The following is a 23,109-nucleotide window of genomic DNA, read 5'->3' on the forward strand; positions in this document are numbered from 1 at the left end:
AAGAAACTGGTGTCCTGTGTTTCCCCGAAGCAACCAGCCGTTCTCCCCCATGTGGGTTGTCCTCTCTTCCTCTGGAAGAAGCTAGGTCAAAGTAAACAGTTGAAATGTAGAAGAAAAAATTCAAACACCAAGCAGTCTTCACACAATGCTGACATCACCTCAGTGCCGCTTTGGTGGTTTGCTTCCTCCCTGTATGCAAGGGGCGGTGTTGTGCAGACATAAATTCATCGGGATCCTGCCTGCCGTGTTAACTGGGCCTTGTGACATAGTGATCAGAGTGAAGGGTACTTCATTCTGTCAGGATGTGTAACCAGAGAGAAACTCAGCAGGTCAGGCAGCCTCTATGGAGAGCAATAATCAGTGAATGGTTTGGGCCAAGAACCTTCATCAGGACTAGAAAGGAAGAGAGAAGAAGCTAAAATAAGAAGCTTGTGGAGGGGTGAGGAGTACAAGCTGGAAAGTGATACATGAAACCAGGTGAAGGGGAAGGTGTGGAGGAGGGGTGATGAAGTGAGAAGCTGGGAGGGGATAGGTGAAAGAGGTGAAAGGCTGAAGGAGAAGGAACATCAGCTGTTTTTAATTTCCTTAGATGCTACACGACCTGCTGAGATTGTCCAGCATTTTGTGTATCTTACTCAACATTTGCAGCATCTGCAGAATCGCTTGTGTTTGCACTTCTCTAGAATTCATCACGCAACCTCACTCCTTGTCGGACAGTCCTTCTCCTCTGCGTTCATCTCCAGTAAATACAGTCGGCCCTCCTTATCCGCGGGTTCTGCATGCGCGGATTCAACCAACTGTAGGTCAGGAAAACCCGGAAGTTCTCTCTCCAGCACTTGTTGTTTGAGCATGTACAGACTATTTTTTCTTGTCATTATCCCCTAAACAATACAACTTAACAACTATTTACATTGTATTAAGTATTATAAGTAATCTAGAGATGATTTAAAAGTACAGGCAGTCCCCGGGTTATGAACGAGTTCCGTTCCTGAGTCCATCTTTAAGTCGGATTTGAAGTCGGAACAGGTACATCCAGTATTATTTAGCGTCAATTAGTCAAACATTTTTCTTAGTATATAGTACATATTTTACCTTTCTATGCATATAAAACACTTAAGAAACATACGTCTTTCAATAAATAAACCACTGCGTTGCTTAGTAATAATTGTAGCTTTCATCGGGGCAGTGCCTTGCACATGCTCCATTAAAATTGCTCCGTCGTTGACCAACTGTAGCCTAACGCTTTTCCAATGACCGATGGCGTTTCACCTCTTTCCGATTGCTTTATTATTTCCACTTTATTTTCTATTGTGATCGTGATTATTTTCATGAACAGAAACACTGCGGATTCAGAGCTGCGCCGGGTCCTAATGTCCACCGCACTGAGACAGATTAAATAAAGTCCGGGGTTCCGCTGGGTCCTAAAGACCACCTCACTCAGACAGGTTAAATAAGGGACTTGAGCATCCGTGTTTTTTGGTATCCACGAGGGGTCTTGGAACCAATCCCCCGCGGATAAGGAGGGTCAACTGTAGGCTTGTCTCGTAAGGGTTTTGTCTCCTACCTTGCTGTGTACTGTCTGACTTTGAACAAAATGTACTGTCCTGAAGCTACACCTCTACAGTTTGATGAGCGTTGGCTTCTCCTGGTCACATGGTTTCAAAGATGGCTGTTCAGCTTTTACAGTGGTCTGGAGCCTTCAGGATTGAATATCTTAGACAATGCTTCAAAGGGAAATAATAGCATTATGTTGTTCCCTTTTTTATTTTCATTTGATCTCAGCCCTTTAGTAGCTACATAAAGAAAATATTAGGTCGGATCTTGCCTGATCCGACCCACCAAATGCTCTAGTTCTCCAGCTTCCACTGACACGCTTCTCATAGCCATATTAAACATATGTGATTCTGCACCTCTCTAAAATCAAAAGCTGTTTTTATGAGCAAACACGAGGAAATCTGCAGATGCTGGAAATTCAAGCAACACACACAAAATGCTGGTGGAACACAGCAGGCCAGGCAGCATCTATAAGGAGAAGCACTGTCGACGTTTCGGGCCGAGACCCTTCGTGCGCTCTGTCCTCAGTAAGGGCCTCAGCTTTGTCCCCCTTCGCCCACACCTCAGCGAGTTCCGTGTACGCCATGATGCTGAACTCTTCTTCCGCCAGCTCCGTCTCCGAGCTTACTTCTTTGACAAGGACTCCCCTACCCCCACCAATGACCCCCTTCTCCCGTCTTCAACCCTCCTCCTCTTCATGGACACCCCGCTCTGGTCTTCTGCCTGCTCTGGATTTGCTAATATTGCTAATTGCCGACAGGACATCAACCGTCTCGACTTCACTGCACCCTGTTCCAATTCCAACCTAACTCCACGAAGGGTCTCGGCCCGAAACGTCGACAGTGCTTCTCCTTATAGATGCTGCCTGTCCTGCTGTGTTCTACCAGCATTTTGTGTGAGCTGTTTTTATGAGTTCTCTTAAACTATCTGAAATTAATTTAGAAAGAACAAAGACAAAGTAAAAAATAAAATAAAATAAACAAGCTACTTAAAGTTTTAAGTTGCAGCTACTTAAACTGCAGATGTAGGAATACTGAGACAAAATCAGAACATGCTGGAAACTCTCAGCAAGTTAGGCAGCACCTATGGAAGAAGGAACAGTTAATGTTTCCCATCTGTGACTCTTCAATGGAACACTTACCTGCTCTTGGCACAACCCTAATTGAATGAGAAGCTACTGATGTCAGCAAACTCTGGCGTAAAGCTGAGGAGCCAGATACAAAGTGTCTCCAGCCCGGCTCAGGATGTTTGTTGGCGCTGAGCTGCAGAGCAGGTATGCTATCAGCTGACTTCGGCTCATTTCTGATTTTGTTTTCGAATTTTCTGGTGTGGAAGTCAGGCGTGAGCTGGACATTGAGCAGAGCATTGCAGGTAGCACTCTGCAGAGCTGTTGGCCAGGAGTATATACGATTCAACCTGTTGCATTGGGAGAACATGGAATATGACCACTTCGAGCTGGTGTTACTGGCCCTGACCTGGACTCTACTCTTCTGAATAATACACATGAGCAAGAGGCACTGGAGTCCCAGAATTATATTCTCTTTCTCCCTTTCTTTATCTCCCTCCCTTTCCCGCTCTTGATCTCTTTTGCTCTGTCTTTTTATCTTCTTCGCTTTTCCCTCACTTTCTTGCACTCTTTTTCTCTCTTTCCCATCCCTCCTTTCAATCTTCCACTTTACTTCTCCCTCTCAGTGTCTTTCTCTCCCATTTTTGCACTTCCTATTACGTTCCCTCACATTGTCTTTCTCCTTCCTTCTTCTTTATTTCTCTCTTTCACTTTCTGTTTCCTTCTTTCCTCTCTTTCATCTGCTCTCCCTCTCTTACTTTCGCTCTGGATCGCCGAACCCAAATCTTGCCTGGGGGTATTAATGGCTAATTTTAGCTGTCTTGTGGTCGTCCCGGCCAATATCAGCAAACAGACTTCCAATCAAAATGCAGACCTTTCTGATGTGTGCACTTCAGCACCGCATCACATGATGCCAGCCCCTCAACTCTCCATGCCAGGTTGTCAACAAAGGAATTCTGTGCCATTTTCTTTTCTTTCTCTTTTCTCTCAGTTTACTGAATGTGTAAAATTAAAAGACTCCTTTCTCAATGTTGGCTCGTGTTTAAGTCAATCTGTTAACATTTCAAATCCAGTCTGTATGGAAAAGTGTGACCTTTACTCTTTATAAAGGCTAAGACTTCATTTTAGCTTCCAAAATGCCCACATTTTGGACTGTGTGACCTTCCTGGGTTTTCCAAATTCAGCTGGGCCGCTGTTGGATTTTTTTTTTCTCTCTCACTAGTCAGACTGAGCTAATTTTAGACAAAGGTCCCATTCACCAACAATTGGCTGATCCAGCTCATTCTGCAGCAGAAAGCAGGGGTGGAAGTTGGATAAATTACATGTTCTTCATATAAACATGTTGATCAAGGAAATGTAATTCAACCCCTCTTCGATCCAGGGCGACAGTAAGCAACTGCATCATATCAAGTAGTAGGAATGGCAAATCCTTTATAGACCAGGCAACAAGGGCATTTTCTCCTCATTACTATGAGACACTGGTGCCAACTTCTTGCTGAGATGGTACCTTCTCACCAATGACTTTGAGTAGAAAATCCTACAAGAGGTAGTGAATTCAGCCCAGTACATCACGGGTAAAGCCCTCCCAACCATTGAACACATCAACATGAAACATTGCCATAGAAAAGCAGCATCCACCATCAGAGATCCTCACCACCCAGGCCATGCTCTTTTCTCACTGCTACCATCAGGTAGAAGGTACAAGTGCCTCAGGACTCACACCACCAGGCTCAAGAACAGTTACTACTCAACAACCATCAGACTCTTGAGCAAAATGCGATACCTTCACTCATTTAAGGACTATTTTACATTGTTAATCATGCTTGTTATTTATTGCTATTTATTTATTATCTGCACTTGTACAGTTTTTTTTACAGGTCAGATGTTTACAGATCCTGTTTACAGTTACTGTTCTATAGATTTGCTACATATGCCCGCAGAAAAAGTCGCAGTGTTGCATGATGTACTGTGATAATAAATTTTACTTTGAACTTTGAAGGGTCACCACTTTCCCTGTACTCCCCATAATCCAGCCACAACACCTTCACCAACCTTGTCCTCATCCTCCCTTTCCAGATGAAGCTGAAGTAAAATAAAAAGTTACTCTCTCAAAATGCCATTTAAAATTGTGAGGTGGTTGTGATTTTTTCCCTTCCTTTGTTCAGGAGAGAAGAGACCAGACTTGTCGCCTGGAGGTCAGCTTTTATCCCAGCCTGAAGTGCCAACTATTCTAACCAGTGAGATGTTCTGACTTCCCATGTCACCTGAGGGTCAAGCAATAACCCTTCCTAAAGCCAAATACTCTGACTATTTCAAGTGCAGTTTTCCTTTCCCGATCTTGTGGGTGCTGTAGGGTCCTGAGGTCCATAAAACATGGGAGAGGCATTAGGTCGTTCAGCCCGTTGAGTCTGCTCCACCATTCCATCATGGCTGATCCCAGATCCCACTCAAATCCATACACCTGCCCTCTCACCATATCCCTTGATGCCCCAACCAATCAGGAAACTAACAACTTCCACTTTGAATATACATAGAAACATAGAAAACCTGCAGCGCAATACAGGCCCTTCGGCCCACAAAGTTGTGCCAAACATGTCCCTACCTTAGAAATTACTAGGCTTACCCATAGTCCTCTATTTTTCTAAGCTCCATGTAGTCATCCAGGAGTCTCTTAAAAGACCCCATCGTATCCACCTCCACCACCGTTGCTGGCAGCTCATTCTGCACACTCACCACTCTCTGCATAAAATACTTACCCCTGACATCTCCTCTGTACCTACTCCTCAGCACCTTAAACCTGTGCCCTCTTGTGGCAACCATTTCAGCCCTGGGAAAAAGCCTCTGACTATCCACATGATCAATGCCTCTCATCATCTTATACACCTCTATCAGGTCACCTCTCATCCTCCGTCGCTCCAAGGAGAAAAGGCTGAGTTCACTCAACCTATTCTCATAAGGCATGCTCCCCAATCCAGGCAACATCCTTGTAAATCTCCTCTGCACCCTTTCTATGGTTTCCACATCCTTCCTGTAGTGAGGCGACCAGAACTGAGCACAGTACTCCAAGTGGAGTCTGACCAGGGTCCTATATAGCTGTGACATTACCTCTTGGCTCCTAAATTCAATTCCACGATTGATGAAGGCCAATGCACCGTATGCCTTCTGAACCACAGAGTCAACCTGTGCAGCTGCTTTGAGTGTCCTATGGACTCAGACCCTAAGATCCCTCTGATCCTCCACACTGCCAAGAGTCTTACCATTAATACTATATTCTGCCATCATATTTGACCAACCAAAATGAACCACTTCACACTTACCTGGGTTGAATTCCATCGGCCACTTCTCAGCCCAGTTTTGCATCCTATCAATGTCCCGTTGTAACCTCTGACAGCCCTCCCCACTATCCGCAACACCCCCAACTTTTGTGTCATCAGCAAATCTACTAACCCATCCCACCACTTCTTCATCCAGATCATTTATAAAAATCACGAAGAGAAGGGGTCCCAGAACAGGCCTCCACTGCAGTCTGTGGGAGAACACTCCACAGATTCACCGCTTTTTCACTAAAAAAAAATTCCTCCTTATTCCTGTTCTAAAAGGTCAGCCCTCGATTTTGAAGCTGTGCCCTCTAGTTCTGGATACCCCCACCAGAGGAAACATCCTCTCCACATCCTTTCAACATTTGGTAGGTTTCGATGAGATCCCCACACATTCTTCTAAATTCCAGTGAGTACAGGCCCAAAGCTGCCAATTGCTCCTCATATTTTAACCCCTTCATTCCTGGAATAATCCTTGTGACCCTCCTCTCTAATGTCGCTAAGTCCTTTCTGAGAATCCTCACCTCTGCTGTCAAATCTGACTCTGTGACTTTGAATCTGCCCGTCTGTATCTTATTCTAGAGGTGCAGAAGGTAGAGTCACTGCAAGGACCCAGGTTTGATTCTGACCTCCAGTGATGTCTGCACAAAGTTTGCATGTTCTCCTCATGACCGCATGGGCTTTCCCTGGGTGGTCCTGTTTCCATCCACATCCCAAAGACGTGCAGATCGGTGGGTTAATTGGCTGCTGTAAGTTGTCCCTAGTGTGCCGGTGAGTGGTGGAATCAGGAGGCAGTTGTTCAGAGTGTGGGGAAAATAGGTTGCAGGGGAAATGAATGGGTGATGGGATTGCACCATGAACTGGCATAGATTCAGTGGTCTGAACCACTTCCTAAGTTGTTATAAAGTAAAGCAAAAATTAATCCTCTTGAGGATTCTGCCCTGAGCTTAATCCCTCCACCATTGGCATCTGTGAGCTCTGTGCCAGTGAACTCCCTCCCTAAACCTTTCTGCTTTTCGTCACTCTTCCTGCCTCTGTCCAAACCTGTCTTCTCATCCTCCCTGTGAGAGGTTTCGGAGTGATATAGGCTCTGTTTAAATCCAGGTTGCTTCTTTCAATCCATACATCAAGTGTTCACGCATGGCTTGGCTGAGTACGGACATGTTTATAACTTAGCCTGCTGCTCGCTCAGAGTACCAGGTGCTGTAAGCCAGTGGAGCTGGGCCGGGAGGGAGTGGACTCCTCTGAAGGTGTGATCTGGTCTGATGCAAACCCAGATCTGCACTGCGACGGAGATGCATTTCATCTGCCCTTGGCAAAGTGCTGTGTACATCGCTTTGACTGAGCCAAGCCGTGGGCCTGAAGTGGGTTTGATTAGAATTTCAAACTCATTGCATTCCTCCCGCATTAGCAACAGTTTTCATTTGTTTTTTTAAAGAATAAGCAAAGTGCACCAGTAGGGCTTCCTTCTGTGGAAGTTACTCATGCCCCTGGAACGCTGTGTGAGATGTGCACAGTGTGTGGCCTAAAGCAGCCGGACCCCACCCCTCCACACACCCCAACCTCTCCACTGCACTCCAGACAGGAAATGATGCTGATTGCATTATTATACAATCTTGAAAGTTTCACTTCCAAAGCTGTGGAAATATTTTTTTCTTTCATGATATCAGAGGTGGTTGTGACTACCTATGAGGGTCCTGAAGTTGGTACTGAATAATCGTCCCTCTTCCATTTCAACCCATTGATTTCTTCTAGAATCCAAATCAGGTTCAATATCACCAGCATTTGTCATGAAATTTGTTGTTTTTGTGGTAGTCGTAATAATAAAAGCTGCGAGTAACAATATATAAATTTTTTAAAAAATATATATAAATAGTATAAAACTATAAATATATAATGTACTGTAATATAAAAGTTAAATTAAATAAGTAGTACAAAAAAGTAGTGAGGTAATGTTATGGGTTCAGTGTCCATTTAGGGATCGGATGGCAGAAGGGAAGAAGCTGTTCCTGAATCACTGAGTGTGAGGCTTCAGGCTCCTGTACCTCCTCCCTGATGGTAACAATGAGAAGAGGGCATGTCCTGGGTGATGGGGGTCCTTAATAATGGACGCTGCTTTTTTTCAAGGAGCGAAGGCTCAGGATGTTTTGGATGCTGGGGAGGCTAGTGCCCGTGGTGGAGCTGACTGCATTTACCACTTTCTTTAGCTTATTTTGATCCTGTGCAATGCTCCCCTCTGCCCCCCCCCCCCACCCATACTGGATGGTGATGCAGCCATTTAGAATGCTCTCCATGGTATATCTGTAGTAATTTGTGAGTATCTTTGGTGACATACCAAATCTCTTTAGATTCCTAATGAAAAAATATTTGCTGTCGTGTCTTCTTTGTAACTGCATCGGTATGTTAGGCCCAGGATAGCACCTCAGAGGTGTTAACACCCAGGAACTTGAAATTGCTCATCCCTTCCACTTTTGATTCCTCCACGAGACTGGTGTGCGTTCTCGTCTTACCCTTTCTGAAGCCCACAATCAATTCTTTGGTCCTACTGACGTTCAGTGCAAGGTTGTTGCTGCGACACCACTCAACCAGCTGATTTGTCTCACTCCTGTACACCGCCTTTAGTAAGAAAAACTAATCAACCATGTATTGATGTAGCCACTTTGTCCATTGAGCCTAAACTAGTTCTTTGAAAGGGCTCTCCAATTAGGTTTACAACCCCTTGCATCTTCCCCATATCCCTGCAAATATCATTCCTTATCAAAATCTATCCAATTCTTCTTTAGAATTCTTCTACCGCTCTTTCAGCCAATGGCACCATAAAAGTACCAGGCAATGATCCTCCCGGCCTACTGCACTGTCTAGCAACCCATCTATTAAACCCAAGACCAATCACAGGACAATTTACAATGACCAATTAACCTACATCTTTGGACTGTGGGAGGAAACACACGCATTCATGGGGAGGACGTACAAACTCCATACAAATGGCATCAGAATTGAACTCTGAACAGCGACACCCTGAGCTGTAATAGCGTTGCCCTAACTGCCACGCTACCATGGTGCCCCAAATTGTACCATAACCTCCATGCTCTTATACTCTCTTACACGTGGAGAGATTAGGAAAGGTGGCAGAAACTTTGGAAAAAGAGCAATTGAAAATCAAAACACTGCCAAATCTGAAAATTTAAAAACAGAAAATACTGGGAACACCCAGCAGGTCGGGCAGTACCTGATAGAGTTGGTGTTTCAGATTGACAACCTTTATCAAAGGGTACTTGTTTCCCTGCATTCCCTGTTTTTATCTTTGGTTGAAGATGTTGAGAAGCGACTGAGTAGAGGACTATAAGACCATAAGGCACATGAGCAGAATTAGGCTGATTTACTTTCTGTCTCAATCCCATTCTCCTGCACTTCTAACCTTTGACACCCTTACTAACCAAGAACCTCCACTTTAAATATTCCCAGTAATTTGGCCTCCACTGTTATCTGTGGCAGTGAATTCCACAGATTCATCACCCTCTGGCTAAAGAAATTCCTCTCATCTCTGTTCTAAAGAGATGCTCTTGTATTCTGTGGCTGTTCTCTTTGGCCCTAATCTCCCCCTAGTATTGGAAGCATCCTCTCAACTTCCACTTTATCTACCCAGGCAGTCAAAGTCACGGCTTTCAGTGGTGAAAGAGCTCTAATGCAATGTTCAAGAGGGCAATGATCTGAGAAGTTTAAAGAGCCGAATGAGATTGGAGAAGTGGAGGGATGTGACCATAGAAGAATTTGAAAATGGGAGTAAGAAGTGAAGGTTTTGCTTAACTGAGAGCCATTGTGGGTCAATGGAGGTGAAGGTAGCGTCATCACGAATTAAATAGCTAATTAATATCAGATAGTCCACAATGAGCCACCATTTCATTGTGCTCTCAGTAACGTTGAAGTCTCTTTAATCTCTTTCCAAAGACAAAGCTCAGGCTGTTGCTGTGAAAGCGGTGAATCCACGCTTCTCCGCCAGCCTCTTGCCGGTCCCTTGCCCAGCTCCCGCGACCCTTGACGTACCTGGTTCCTCACACCCTGATAGGTCAAGTAACCACTCAACACATGTAGAGCTTCAACGTGAATGGAGGGGAGATATTAAAGCAGCGTTTGTCAGTGGAATCAAACCGTATTGTCCCCTTGTCACTCACAGGACTCACTCACCTATATTCACCTATGCACTTACATGCGTTCACAACCATGCATGCATTCACTCGTGCACACAAACACACTAATTTTCGCTCACTCATGCAAGCTGTCTTATTTTAACTCGCCTGAGCACTCTCTCACACATGGAGTGAGCAAAGTTCCCTTTCATGTCTGCATCGCTCTGGCATTTCTGTGCCATCAGTCGCGGTTGGAAACACCTGCCCTCCCTCGCTCTAGCTGGCGCTTGTAGCTGTACTCGCTCCCCTGCGCACGTGCGGGGTGCTCAGTCTCACACTTGAGGCTTGCGGCAGGGGACTTGGTTTGCACTCCACCATCCCGGGAAAAGGCTGCACTGCTGAGCCTCCTCCTGGCTGAACCCGGGACTTGTTTGCTGTGCGTAACTCAGCTGCTGATCTCAATACATCTCAAGTTATCAAGGTATTGTTTTTAAAGGAATAAACTAAAGTTGATTTGTGTGCTTTAAATCCATCCTTTTTGACAATTTAATGTTTGCTTTTAGTCTCTGACTCAGGTTTCTAGGTTCAGTTTAGTCTTAAATAAATAGTTTAGGGGAGCTAGGATTGTAAAAATGTTGGCGCAGGGAATACCTTATTAACAATCTGTGGTCAAGTGTCCAGATTGTCCAACTCTGGTCCTTCCTGGGTATATCTATTGCTTTTCTCACCAGAAAGCCAGAAGAGCTGCCTCCTAATTATTGGGACCTTTCTAGCCCGGGCCACATAGCCTTGGACATCTTGCATAGCCAGATGGGAAGCATAATGGCTCAGCAGGTAGAGTTTCAGCATTCAGTCCTGACCTCTGGCACTGCCTGTGTGGAGTTTGCATGTTCTCCCTGTTACTGCATGAATTTCCCCTGGTGCTCCAGTTTCCTCCCATGTTCCAAAGAGGTACCATTTGGTAGGTTAATAGGGGGCTATAAAATGCCCCCAATATGTTGGTGGCATAAGAGAGAAAATAGCTTAGAAGAAAATAAGAGAGGGAATGGGATAACTCTGAGAGCTAGCATAGATTCAATGGGCAACTGGCTTCCTGTTTCATTATAAGCAGTATGTTCCTAACTTGTCATCTGAGAGAAACCCCTTTTCTAGGAACCCTTAAAAGCTGATTACCTCAAATGGAGAACTGGCATCAGTTGAAATGCCCTGGTTTTTTGGGCCTTTGCTGCCCAGATTACGACTGAGAGAGCAGCATTGGCCTTGCCTTTGTCCCCGCAGGTGTAACCTCCCCTGTGCCAGTCCAACTGGGCTGCTCTAATGCAAGTAACGTGGAACGAACTCAGCTCTGCTCAGCCTGCTTGGTTACGCTCACAAACTGCCTGAATGCTTTTTATTACAAAACTACAGAAGTTCATTCACTCACAAAATACACACAATGATCAGTGATTTACAATGCTATCTACCATTTCAAATTAAAATATGGTTGCTATCATCTACAAAGCACTCAATTCCCTGGGGAGGGGGGCACCATTCTCAAAATACCTCCCCAGCTCTCCCACTGTTTCAATAGAGACTTCAAGGACACCTGGGCATGAACAAAGGCCCTGGAAGAGGGGCAGCCAGTCAGCTCGGGCAGAGCCCTCAACTGCCCACCGCCTGGACCTGTGAATGGCTAGCTTGGCTACACCCAGGAGCAAGCTCACTAGTAGATCCCCCAAGCAACTCACCCTCCTCTTTACAGGGTGACCATATATCAGGAGCGTGAGGCTGAAGTTCAAACAGAACTTGAGGAGCAACCCGTTCAGATACTCAGTCACGGACTGTAACCTCTCACACTACATATAAGCATGGTACTCTGAATCCTCCCAGCCGCAGAAAGGACAAGTGGACAGGGTGCCCGTGAAACGGCTCAAGAATCTGAGGGTGTGGTCGATGTTATAGCAAATGTTTCTTCTTCCTATGCCACCCTTCCTCATTGGGTCATTTTGCTTCACTGAAGCAAGTGGGCTTCTGACTACCTTCCTGCATTTTGAACCTCTCCACCCCAGCAAAAGCCTCTCAAGGTCTCCACCTCTGAAGAAGGCTGACTGCTCACAGAGCCCAGCTGATCCGGAACCCCTTCCCCGCCAAATTCTTACTTCTGACTTTGCTGGGCACGGAGAGCCACCTGCACGTGGGCCACGCTTGCGCTGAGCTCAGTGCAGAGCTCAAAAAGACTGAGGTCATTGAGGTGTGAACGTGATCTGGAAAGCATTATAATGAGACCCTCAGCTGCTGCCATCCAGGCTTTGGATTTATATCACAGTGTGGGACTGTTCTTCGGAACCTCTCCCTTAGCAACTGAGCTTCAGCTGAAGAGAATGTTTTCAAATAACTCTTTCCAAGATCTATTCTGGAAAAATAGCCAATATATCTTGCAGCACACATAAAATGCTGGAAGAGCTCCGCAGGTCAGGCAGTTTTCGGCCAAGACCCTTCTTCATGCCCAAACTGTCGGCTATCTATTCATTTCCATAGAAGCTGCCTGACCTATTGAGTTCCTCCAGCATTTTGTGTGTGTTGCTTTGGATTTCCAGCATCTGCAGACTTTGTTTAATATAGCTTGCATCCTGACTGTATCGAACCTCTGCAAAATCTTTTAACACATTTGTTATCATCCTAACTTGCAACTGAATCCACATGACGTAAGTTCCATCTCTATTCTGCATTCAGTCTCTATTTTGGGACTTACTAACACTCTGTAGAAAGACATTCTTCAGACCAGAGGTTAAACCAAAAACCGACTAGCCTGTGCTAGTGGGTAGATCAGAATAGATGATCTTGACTCCACCAACGCCAGAAATTGATTCACTTTGATTTGTATTACTTAGGCATGCATGGAATGGGTATTATGTTCAACAAGGATACCTGCTTCTGTGCAGCTCTCCAGGATATTTGAGGGGTGGAGTACAGTCCCACAAAATAACAATTCACGTGTTCTCAATCCTTAGCGCAGGCATTAGGTGTTGGGAGCACTCTGGTCTCCAGAGTATTTGAAATTTGCATTTCTCTATACAATGTTGATTCATTTGCACAAAATTGCCCATGGGTGCAAATGACTTGAGGGTATCTGCAAGTCTAATTTTTTGGTGTGATGTACAGTCAGACTAGCAGAAGGAATGGTATAGATGCCAAGGGGCTGCCAGGCTAGTTAAGTGGATTAGCATGTTGCAGAGCAATGCTTCAGATTGGGCTTCGTCCTCCAATGGACACAGGTTCAGCTTGTTCTGCTGTTGAATTCCCAAGCCCTCCCTCAATTGTGTGGGGAACTCGTGAATGGGATTTGGACATCCTGAATCCCTTATTGCTTGGCAAGTTCCTCTTGCTTATTGCTTGTACCTCACTCATTGCTTCTGCCATTGCCAATCTACGTTTCTGGGGGTCTGCTGTGAGTTTACAGATGCTGCTGGTATATATGCCTAGCCCAGTGCCTGACAAATTATCCTCAGCCCAGAAGCTGGACAGGACCTGTCCAAGTCCCAGTGGCTGGGAGTACTCAAGGAGTATTCAGTTCAACACATCCCCAGGTGTGTAACCTGACTTTGCAGATCCACTGCCTGTTACTGCAGTGGGTGAAGTTTTGATTTCATTCATTTATGAATTATCAGGCAGTTTCTAGAATGGGCCATTTCTATGTCTGGATGGAAAGGCAGAAATCTGCTCAGGTTTATTGGCCATTGTGTGGTGTTATGTTGGCAGGCATGAAGGAGTTTCCACTGGGAAATAATATTCTCCCTATTTGCTTCCTTTGCAGAATTCTATGAACCTTCCTCCAGATAAAGCACGGCTCTTACGGCAGTATGACAATGAGAAGAAGTGGGATCTCATCTGTGATCAGGTACTCGGAATCTGATAAAACCTACCTTACAGGTTGGGATGCCGTGACCCACCCCACACCCGAGCATTGTTTGGGGAGGGCTAGGGGTGATGTGGAGATGGATTTCCTCCTCTCATTTGGGGCTTTGCCTTGATGAGCTTCTATCTCCAGACCACTGTCTCACTGCTCAGCTGAGGATGTGAAACTTGCAGTGTGTTCAACACAGAGTCATGGATGGATTGAGCTATATGATGCAGAAATGGGCCTTTTAGCCCACTAGGTCCACACTAACCATCAAGTAGTCATTTTCACACTCATCCCTGTTTTATTCTCCCCACACATCCATCAACTTCAGATTCTATCCATCACCTACACACAAGGGCTAGTTTACATTGGCCAATTAACCATCGCTGGACTGTGAGAGTTCTGTACCCAGGCTGGTCTTCTGTGCATTCCACTGAAATTTGAAATATCCAACTGACTTTGTATTCTGATATCCAAAAAAATAACATGGCATTTTATTTGGATTCTGATTCAGATGGCGGAAAGCCTGAGATGTTGGTGGTAAGGTTATGAGAGATTGGTCAGCCTGACAGGTACCTTGAAGTGTGGTTTTGGAAAGTGTTAGGGTTGGGAGGTAGAGATCAAGTATTTTAGATGCACACTTGCATGAGAACGTTTCCTTAGAGAGGAACTTGACACATCAGTCACAGGGAGATGCCAGTCAATTTCTGGCCCATCGCTTCACTCACTGGGAGTGCACTTATCTTTTCTAGGGTCCTGCAATGGGTGAAGCTTCCCAGCAAAATCTCCCGTCGTGTCCCAGGACTCAGCCCAATAAGTTGAGGAAAGGGAACCTGGCACATCCACTCTGCTTCCACAGCTCAATTGACTACAACAAGGAAAACATTACACACTTAGCAAAGGAAAGTGCTTGACAGAAGTGTTCTCAGACACAATTAGACCCCAGTGAAAGAGACATTGGGATAGAATACCGCAAGTGTGATCACAGTGGTTGGTCTTAGAGGAGAGAGAGCAGTAGAGGGGCAGAGAGGTTTATGGAGGGAATTACTGAAGGCATGGCCACCATTAGTGGTGCAATTGAGATTGGACACAGGCCGTTTAACTCAGTTCATTTATTAAGTAAGCATAGTGCCTCTGAAGCATCAAGTCACGGCTTTCTAAAATCTGCATTATGGGTTCCATCATGCCCCCTCATAGTGTCCATGGGCAGATGCAAGTCTGATCTCCATTTGGCCCAAAGCTACCTGTTCCCCACTTGCTGACAGGTGGAGAAGGTGGTCTTACTTTTGGCTTTCGACATCTCTGGCACAGGTCACAGAAAATAAATCAGAGAGGGTGCCTGCCCCCTCCTTCCCACTATGATTATCTCCCAATGGAAAGCACGCATGTCCCACTATTCAACAATATCCCAAAAGCAAAACACTCCAGGTGAAACAATACAGGGACTGATAGAAACACTCAGAGAGAAACAACGTTCCAGGTCAAAGTCCCTTTGTCAGAAATGATTTTTTTCCTCAACATTGGATTTTGCCTTTTTCTCCACAGATGCTGCATGATCAGCTGAATGTTTCCGCCATTCTCTGTTTTGTTTCAGATGATCCTACACATTTCACTTTTCTGCCCAATCCCATATTCCTCAATTTCCCCTTGTGTATAAAAAATTCTTTCTCTAGTCCATGAATGAATGAGGTCTCAGTGTCCTTAGCTTTCTAGGGTAGACAGTTCTAAAGGTTCAGTAAATTTATCCCATCATCTGTTGATCCTGGTTCTCGTGTTTCAACCTAAGTGACTGACTCTTTCTATTTATATGATCAGGAGCGGTTTCAAGTGAAGAACCCTCCACACACCTACATCCAGAAACTCAAGAGCTACCTGGACCCAGGAGTCACCAGGAAGGTAAAAGGACTATGATTAAATGTACACCAGTGAAACAGTTTTATGAGGAGGGCCACAACACATTGAATAACATATCCTTAAGAATAAGTTCAGTGAGCATTTATGAGCTGCTCTTTAGCCTTGGGGAGTGTGAGGCTGATTTTGTATGTGGGACAGGTATTAAACCCCATAACTGTGTGGGTTTCCTCCCGGTGATTCGGTTTCCTCCCACATTCCAAAGACGTTCGGGTCAGTGAGCTGTGGGCATGCTATGTTGGAAGTGTGCTTACCCTCACACCATTTTGGCCTGTGTCGGTCATTGACACAAAATGACTCATTTCACTGTACGTTTCGATGTACATGTGACAAATAAAGCTTACCTTTGATTGAGTAAGCATCAATCAGGATAAACCCAGCTGGTTAAATATGTGGAATCTCGAAAGTAGACTGGGTGCTGAATTTTCTCCGTTACAGCATGGACTGTACATCAAAAGCAGATGTAGTTGTCATGGAGAGCCTCTCCTCTCAGGCAATCCACTTCAGCACCGTGAAACTCCCAGTGTTAATCTTGCCGAGTTATTGGTGCGTCAGTTCCAATGTGAAACGAGGAGGAAGTGTGGAAGGGGTTGCGAAGGAGTCAGTGAAGAAGTAGGGACAGGAGGGAGGGTGAAGAAGGGAGGCAGACTGAGGTGGAGGATGAGATGGAAGTTGAGGCCAGAGGATGAGAGAGAGAGAATGAGGGATAGTGGAGGGTGGTGTGGAGAGTGAGAGGGTGATGGATAGTGAGAAAGGGAGGGAGAGTGAGGAACAAGGAATGAAAGGATGCATGGAGAGAGAGGGGATAGAGAGCAGGGATAAGGAGGATGAGTACACAATGCTAGACGTGATTATGTGCAGTGTGAAAACAGCCACAATCTGTACCTACAGGGCAGTGATTTGTAGCACTATTAAACTCCTTTAATATGGTCCTCTGTTCATCACCCCAGGCTAAAATTAATCAGAACTGCACCCACAGACCTTTCTTAATCTTTTGCAGAAGTTTAGACGCCGCGTGCAGGAATCCACAAAGGTGCTGCGAGAGCTGGAGATCTCCCTCCGGACTAATTACATTGGGTGAGTGCACGGTGCTGCATTACAGGCAGCCAGCAGCTGCAAGGCAGGAACATGAGGAAAGAGTGGAAACATACAGGGGAGGTGAGGGGAGGCTATTTAGAAGGCTTGGAAGGCCTTAGATTTGATGCAAAGTATAGTTGTCATGATGCGCGCTGACAAATGACTGGACCCGGATGAAGAGGAATGACAGACTTCCGTGTAGAAACAGAAGCAAGTTTATTCATAGAGATTCCAAGAGAACGCCTCCACCACTGACTCAGGCCGTGCATTCCACGCACCAACCACTCTCTGAGTGAAAAACCTTCCTCTAATATCCCCCTTGAACTTCCCACCCCTTACCTTAAAGTCATGTCCTCTTGTACTGAGCAGTGGTGCCCTGGGGAAGAGGCGCTGGCTGTCCACTCTGTCTATTCCTCTTAATATCTTGTACACCTCTATCATGTCTCCTCTCATCCTCCTTCTCTCCAAAGAGTAAAGCCCTAGCTCCCTTAATCTCTGATAATAATCCATACTCTCTAAACCAGGCAGCATTCTGGTAAATCTCCTCTGTACCCTTTCCAATGCTTCCACATCCTTCCTATAGTGAGACGACCAGAACTGGACACAAGTGTGGCCTAACCAGAGTTTTATAAAGCTGCATCATTACATCGTGTCTCTTAAACTTTATCCCACGACTTATGAAAGCTAACACCCCATAAGCTTTCTTAACTACCCTATCTACCTGTGAGGCAACTTTCAGGGATCTGTGGACATGTACCCCCAGATCCCTCTGCTCCTCCACACTACCAAGTATCCTGCCATTTACTTTGTACTCTGCCTTGGAGTTTGTCCTTCCAAATTGTACCACCTCACACTTCTCCGGGTTGAACTCCATCTGCCACTTCTCAGCCCACTTCTGCATCCTATCAATGTCTCTCTGCAATCTTCGACAATCCTCTACACTATCCACAATGCTACCAACCTTTGTGTCGTCTGCAAACTTGCCAACCCACCCTTCTACTCCCACATCCAGGTTGTTAATAAAAATCATGATTAAACTTTTTAAAAACACGATTAAAAATCACAAGATTAAACAGAATGCACAAGGGCTTAATGACTCTAGATAAGACACCAAATAACAAATGCAGATGCACAGACCCATGGGGCTCATGACAATAGTACACAGTTGTCCTGAGGTGGTTAACGCCGCTTCTATTAATTGTCAGAGCGTGGTTAGACCACAAGGCCTGAGTTAGCACTATGAAGAAGAGAAACTAAAGAAATGTTGGGGAACTGTGAGGAGGAGGTCGCAGAGAGATCTGAGGTCAAGGATGCAAATGCAAGAAACTGTGAGGAAGGCAAATAGTATGCTGGTCTTTATTATAAGAGTGTTTGAGTTCTGGTGTAAAGGCGACTTACTTTGATTACAATGGATTTCACAAGACTGCACCTAGTGTGCAGCCATTCCACAATTTACAAAAGGGATGCCTTCTTGGAAATGTTTTCTTAAGTAAAATTTCATAAATCTAAAGGCTGAGCAAAAGGAAATGTCAGTACAGGGTGTTTCCATGGATCGAGGGTGGTCCACTCATCACATATACAGCTTTATATATCAAGTACCCGTACACTAAAGAGTCAAGGACATGACAGTGAAAATTTGTAAATGTTTACCTTGTGAGGAGGGACTTGAGTAGACTAAGCCTACATTTTCTTCAAAGAACAAGAGGAGATATCATTATAATTTGTACAAGTCTTAAACGGCGCGACAGTCGGAATGAAGGGAGGATGTTTCACCGAGCTGAGAAGTCAAGGATCAGGGGTCAAAGGCTCAAAATAGAGGCAATTTAAGACTGAGATGAGAAGGAATTTCTTCACTCAGAGGGTGCTGAATCTTTGGAATTCTCTCCCCCAGTGGGTTGTGGCAGCTCCAGTCATTGATTACATTCGGATATGGAAACATAGAAAATAGGTGCAGGAGTAGGCCATTCGGCCCTTCGAGCCTGCACCGCCATTCAGTATGATCATGGCTGATCATCCAACTCAGAACCCTGTACCTGCTTTCTCTCCATACCCACTGATCCCTTTAGCCACAAGGGCCATATCTAACTTCCTCTTAAATATAGCCAATGAACTGGCCTCAACTGTTTCCTGTGGCAGAGAATTCTACAGATTCACCACCCTCTGTGTGAAGTTTTTCCTCATCTCGGTCCTAAAAGGCTTCCCCTTTATCCTTAAACTGTGACCCCTCGTTCTGGACTTCCCCAACATCAGAAACAATCTACCTGCATCTAGCCTGTCCAATCCCTTTAGAATTTTATACGTTTCAATAAGATCCTCCCTCAATCTTCTAAATTCCAGTGAGTATAAGCCTAGTCAATCCAGTCTTTCTTCATATGAAAGTCCTGCCATCCCAGGAATCAATCTGGTGAACCTTCTCTGTACTCCCTCTATGGCAAGAATGTCTTTCCTCAGATTAGGGGACCAAAACTGCACACAATATTCTAGCTGCAGTCTCACCAAGGCCTTGTACAACTGCAGTAGAACCTCCCTGCTCCTGTACTCAAATCCTTTTGCTATGAATGCCAACATACCATTTGCCTTTTTCACCACCTGCTGTACCTGCATGCCCACCTTCAATGACTGGTGTACAATGACACCCAGGTCTCGTTGCATCTCCCCTTTTCCTAATCGGCCACCATTCAGATAATAATCTGTTTTCCTGTTCTTGCAACCAAAGTGGATAACCTCACATTTATCCACATTAAATTGCATCTGCCATGAATTTGCCCACTCACCTAACCTATCCAAGTCACCCTGCATCCTCTTAGCATCCTCCTCACAGCTAACACCGCCGCCCAGCTTCGTGTCATCCGCAAACTTGGAGATGCTGCATTTAATTCCCTCGTCTAAATCATTAATATATATTGTAAACAACTGGGGTCCCAGCACTGAGCCTTGCGGTACCCCACTAGTCCCTGCCTGCCATTCTGAAAAGGTCCCGTTTACTCCCACTCTTTGCTTCCTGTCTGCCAACCAATTCTCTATCCACATCAATACCATACACCCAATACCGTGTGCTTTAAGTTTGCACACTAATCTCCTGTGTGGGACCTTGTCAAAAGCCTTTTGAAAATCTAAATATACCACATCCACTGGCTCTCTCCTATCCACTCTACTAGTTACATCTTCAAAAAATTCTATAAGATTCGTCAGACATGATTTTCTTTTCACAAATCCATGCTGATTTTGTCCGATGATTTCACCTCTTTCCAAATGTGCTGTTATCACATCTTTGATAACCAACTCTAGCATTTTCCCCACCACCGATGTCAGACTAATTCCCCAGTTTCTCTCTCCCTCCTTTTTTAAAAAGTGGGGTTACATTAGCCACCCTCCAATCCTCAGGAACTAATCCAGAATCTAAGGAGTTTTGAAAAATTATCACTAATGCATCCACTATTTCTTGGGCTACTTCCTTAAGCACTCTGGGATGCAGACCATCTGGCCCTGGGGATTTATCTGCCTCTAATCCCTTCAATTTACTTCCCTACTAACATGTATTTCCCTCAGTTCCTCCATCTCCATCATATTAAGGGAATTGTGTGATATGTGGGGCAGGGCAGGAAAACAGAGTTGAGGAAAGCAATCAGCCATGACCTTGATTAATGGCAGGGCAGGCTCGAGGAGCGGAATCGCCCCTCCCTGTTCCTGTTTCTTACAGGGATGAGGAATTGTAATTTAATGCTGGAAGTGGTCTGGGGGAGGAAGGTGGGTGTGGGAGAGGCTGGGAAATAGTGGTACTGTGAGGATAGGATTGATGAAAGAATGGAACTGCAGTGGATTGAGCAAGAGCAGAGTCAAATCCGTCCTGTCACCCCACCAGTGGATGCTGCTGAAGAGCTGCAGCCCGGGTAACAGAAAGGGATTGTGGGAGGGGCAGAATGGTTCCACTTTGGGAAGTTTCATCTCAGACTGTGACTGGCTAATCTTCAGTCACTCCAGCGCACACGTTCAGGAATGAAATGTAGTGTGCTTGACAGTGAGTCTATAGGTTGTGGAGTCCGTTCAGTGTTGAGGTGTGTGATATAAACCATCCCATTCAGAAGCCTGATGGATGTAGGGTAATAACTGTTCCTGAACCTGGTGGTGTGGGGCCTATACCTCCTAGCTGAATGGTAGTAGCAAGAAGAGAGCAAGACCTGGATGATGGGGGTCTAAATCACAAGTTTACAAGAGCAGTAATTAGTGAGGGCAGTAGGTTCATGATGGTAAATAAATTATGGATGATTCCAGAAGCCATTCAGTCCTTCATTCCTATGATTAAACAGATCTACAGAATGCTGATTATATATGGTTTGTATAGAAGCAAACATTGCAGATACTGGAAATTTGAAACTGATACAGAGGATGAGATCAACTCAGATAGCGAGCAAGGGAATTTAACTCAGACAAGTGTGAAATGATGTATTTTGAGAAGTTAAACCAGGCCAGGACATACAGTGAATGGCAGGGCCCTGGGAAGTGCTAGTGAACTGTGAGTCCTTAGTATATCAGTACATAGTTCTCTGAAAGCGGCAACACAGTTAGATGGAGTGGTGAAGAAGGTGATTGGTATGCTTGCTTTCATTGGCTTAGGCACTGAGTATAGGAATTGGTCATCATGTTACAGTTGTACAAATTGTTGGTTAGGCTGGTGCGCAGTTCTGGTCACCACAATATAGGAAGGATGTGCTTAAACTAGAAAGGGTGTAGAAAAGATTCACAAGGATGTTGCTGGGACTGGAAGGCTTTTGAGTTATAAGAAGAGGTTTGGTAGGTCAGAAACGTTTTCCCTGCAGTTAAGGAGACTGAGGGGGTCACCTTATTTAGGTTTACAACATTATAAGGAGCATACTGTACGTAGGTTAGATAGGTAGGGGAGTCTCAACTTGAGGGCTTAGCTTCATGATAAGAGGAAAGATTTCAAGAGGATTGGAGGGGCAAGTTTTTCACACAGAGGATTGTGGGAATATGGAACAAGCTGCCAGAATAAGTGGTAGATACAGGTACAATCACAATGTTTGAATAAACATTTAGACAGAAACATGGATAGGAAAAGTTTAGAGCGATATGATCCCAAATGCAAACAATCTTCTATGGGCGTCTTGATTGGCACGGATGAGTTGTGACAAGGGTCTATTTCCATGCAAGATAACTTCCATGTATTTATGAACAATGGACATCTTTAACAAGTCAAGGATCTGTTCTGGGACCCTTACTCTTTGTGATTTTTATAAATGACCTGGATGAGGAAGTGGAGGGATTGGTTAGTAAGTTTGCTGATGAGACAAAGGTTGGGGGTGTTGTGGATAGTGTGGAGGGCTGTCAGAGGTTACAGCGGGACATTGATAGGATGCAAAACTGGGCTGAGAAGTGGGAGATGGAGTTCAACCCAGATAAGTGTGAGGTGGTTCATTTTGGTAGGTCAAATATGATGGCAGAATATAGTATTAATGGTAAGACTCTTGGCAGTGTGGAGGATCAGAGGGATCTTGGGGTCCGAGTCCATAGGACACTCAAAGCAGCTGCGCAGGTTGACTCTGTGGTTAAGAAGGCGTATGGTGTATTAGCCTTAATCAATCGTGGAATTGAACTTAGGAGCCAAGAGGTAATGTCACAGCAATATAGGACCCTGGTCAGACCCCACTTGGAATACTGTGTTCAGTTCTGGTCACCTCACTACAGGAAGGATGTGGAAACCATAGAAAGGGTGCAGAGGAGATTTACAAGGATGTTGCCTGAATTGGGGAACATGCCTTATGAAAACAGGTTGAATGAACTCGGCCTTTTCTCCTTGGAGCAACGGAGGATAAAAGATGACCTGATAGAGAGGCATTGATTGTGTGGGTAGTCAGAGGCTTTTTCCCAGGGCTGAAATGGTTGCCACAAGAGGACACAGGTTTAAGGTGCTGGGGAGTAGGTACAGAGGAGATGTCAGGGGTAATTTTTTTATGTAAAGTGTGGTGAGTGCGTGGAATGGGCTGCCAGCAGTGGTGGTGGAGGCAGATACGATAGGGTCTTTTAAGAGACTTTTGGATAGGTACATGGAGCTTAGTAAAATAGAGGGCTATAGGTAAGCCTGGTAATTTCTAAGGTAGGGACATGTTCGGCACAACTTTGTGGGCCGAAGGGCCTGTATTGTGCTGTAGGTTTTCTATG

The 23,109-nt window shown here is 45.1% G+C and overlaps 1 protein-coding gene across 3 annotated transcripts in view; it reads left to right on the plus strand.

The window, feature by feature from the left end:
• Window positions 1–23,109, plus strand: part of LOC132384685 (formin-like protein 3) — a 175,018-nt gene that overhangs the window by 62,174 nt on the left and 89,735 nt on the right. For all 3 annotated transcript variants that reach the window (XM_059956050.1, XM_059956051.1, XM_059956052.1), the window contains exons 2-4: window positions 13,858–13,941; window positions 15,760–15,840; window positions 16,856–16,932. In XM_059956050.1, the coding sequence (XP_059812033.1) occupies window positions 13,858–13,941; window positions 15,760–15,840; window positions 16,856–16,932 (242 nt within the window). The remainder of the gene's footprint in view (window positions 1–13,857; window positions 13,942–15,759; window positions 15,841–16,855; window positions 16,933–23,109) is intronic.

This window comes from Hypanus sabinus, chromosome X1, assembly GCF_030144855.1.
Source record: "Hypanus sabinus isolate sHypSab1 chromosome X1, sHypSab1.hap1, whole genome shotgun sequence".
Classification (NCBI taxonomy): Eukaryota; Metazoa; Chordata; class Chondrichthyes; order Myliobatiformes; family Dasyatidae; genus Hypanus; species Hypanus sabinus.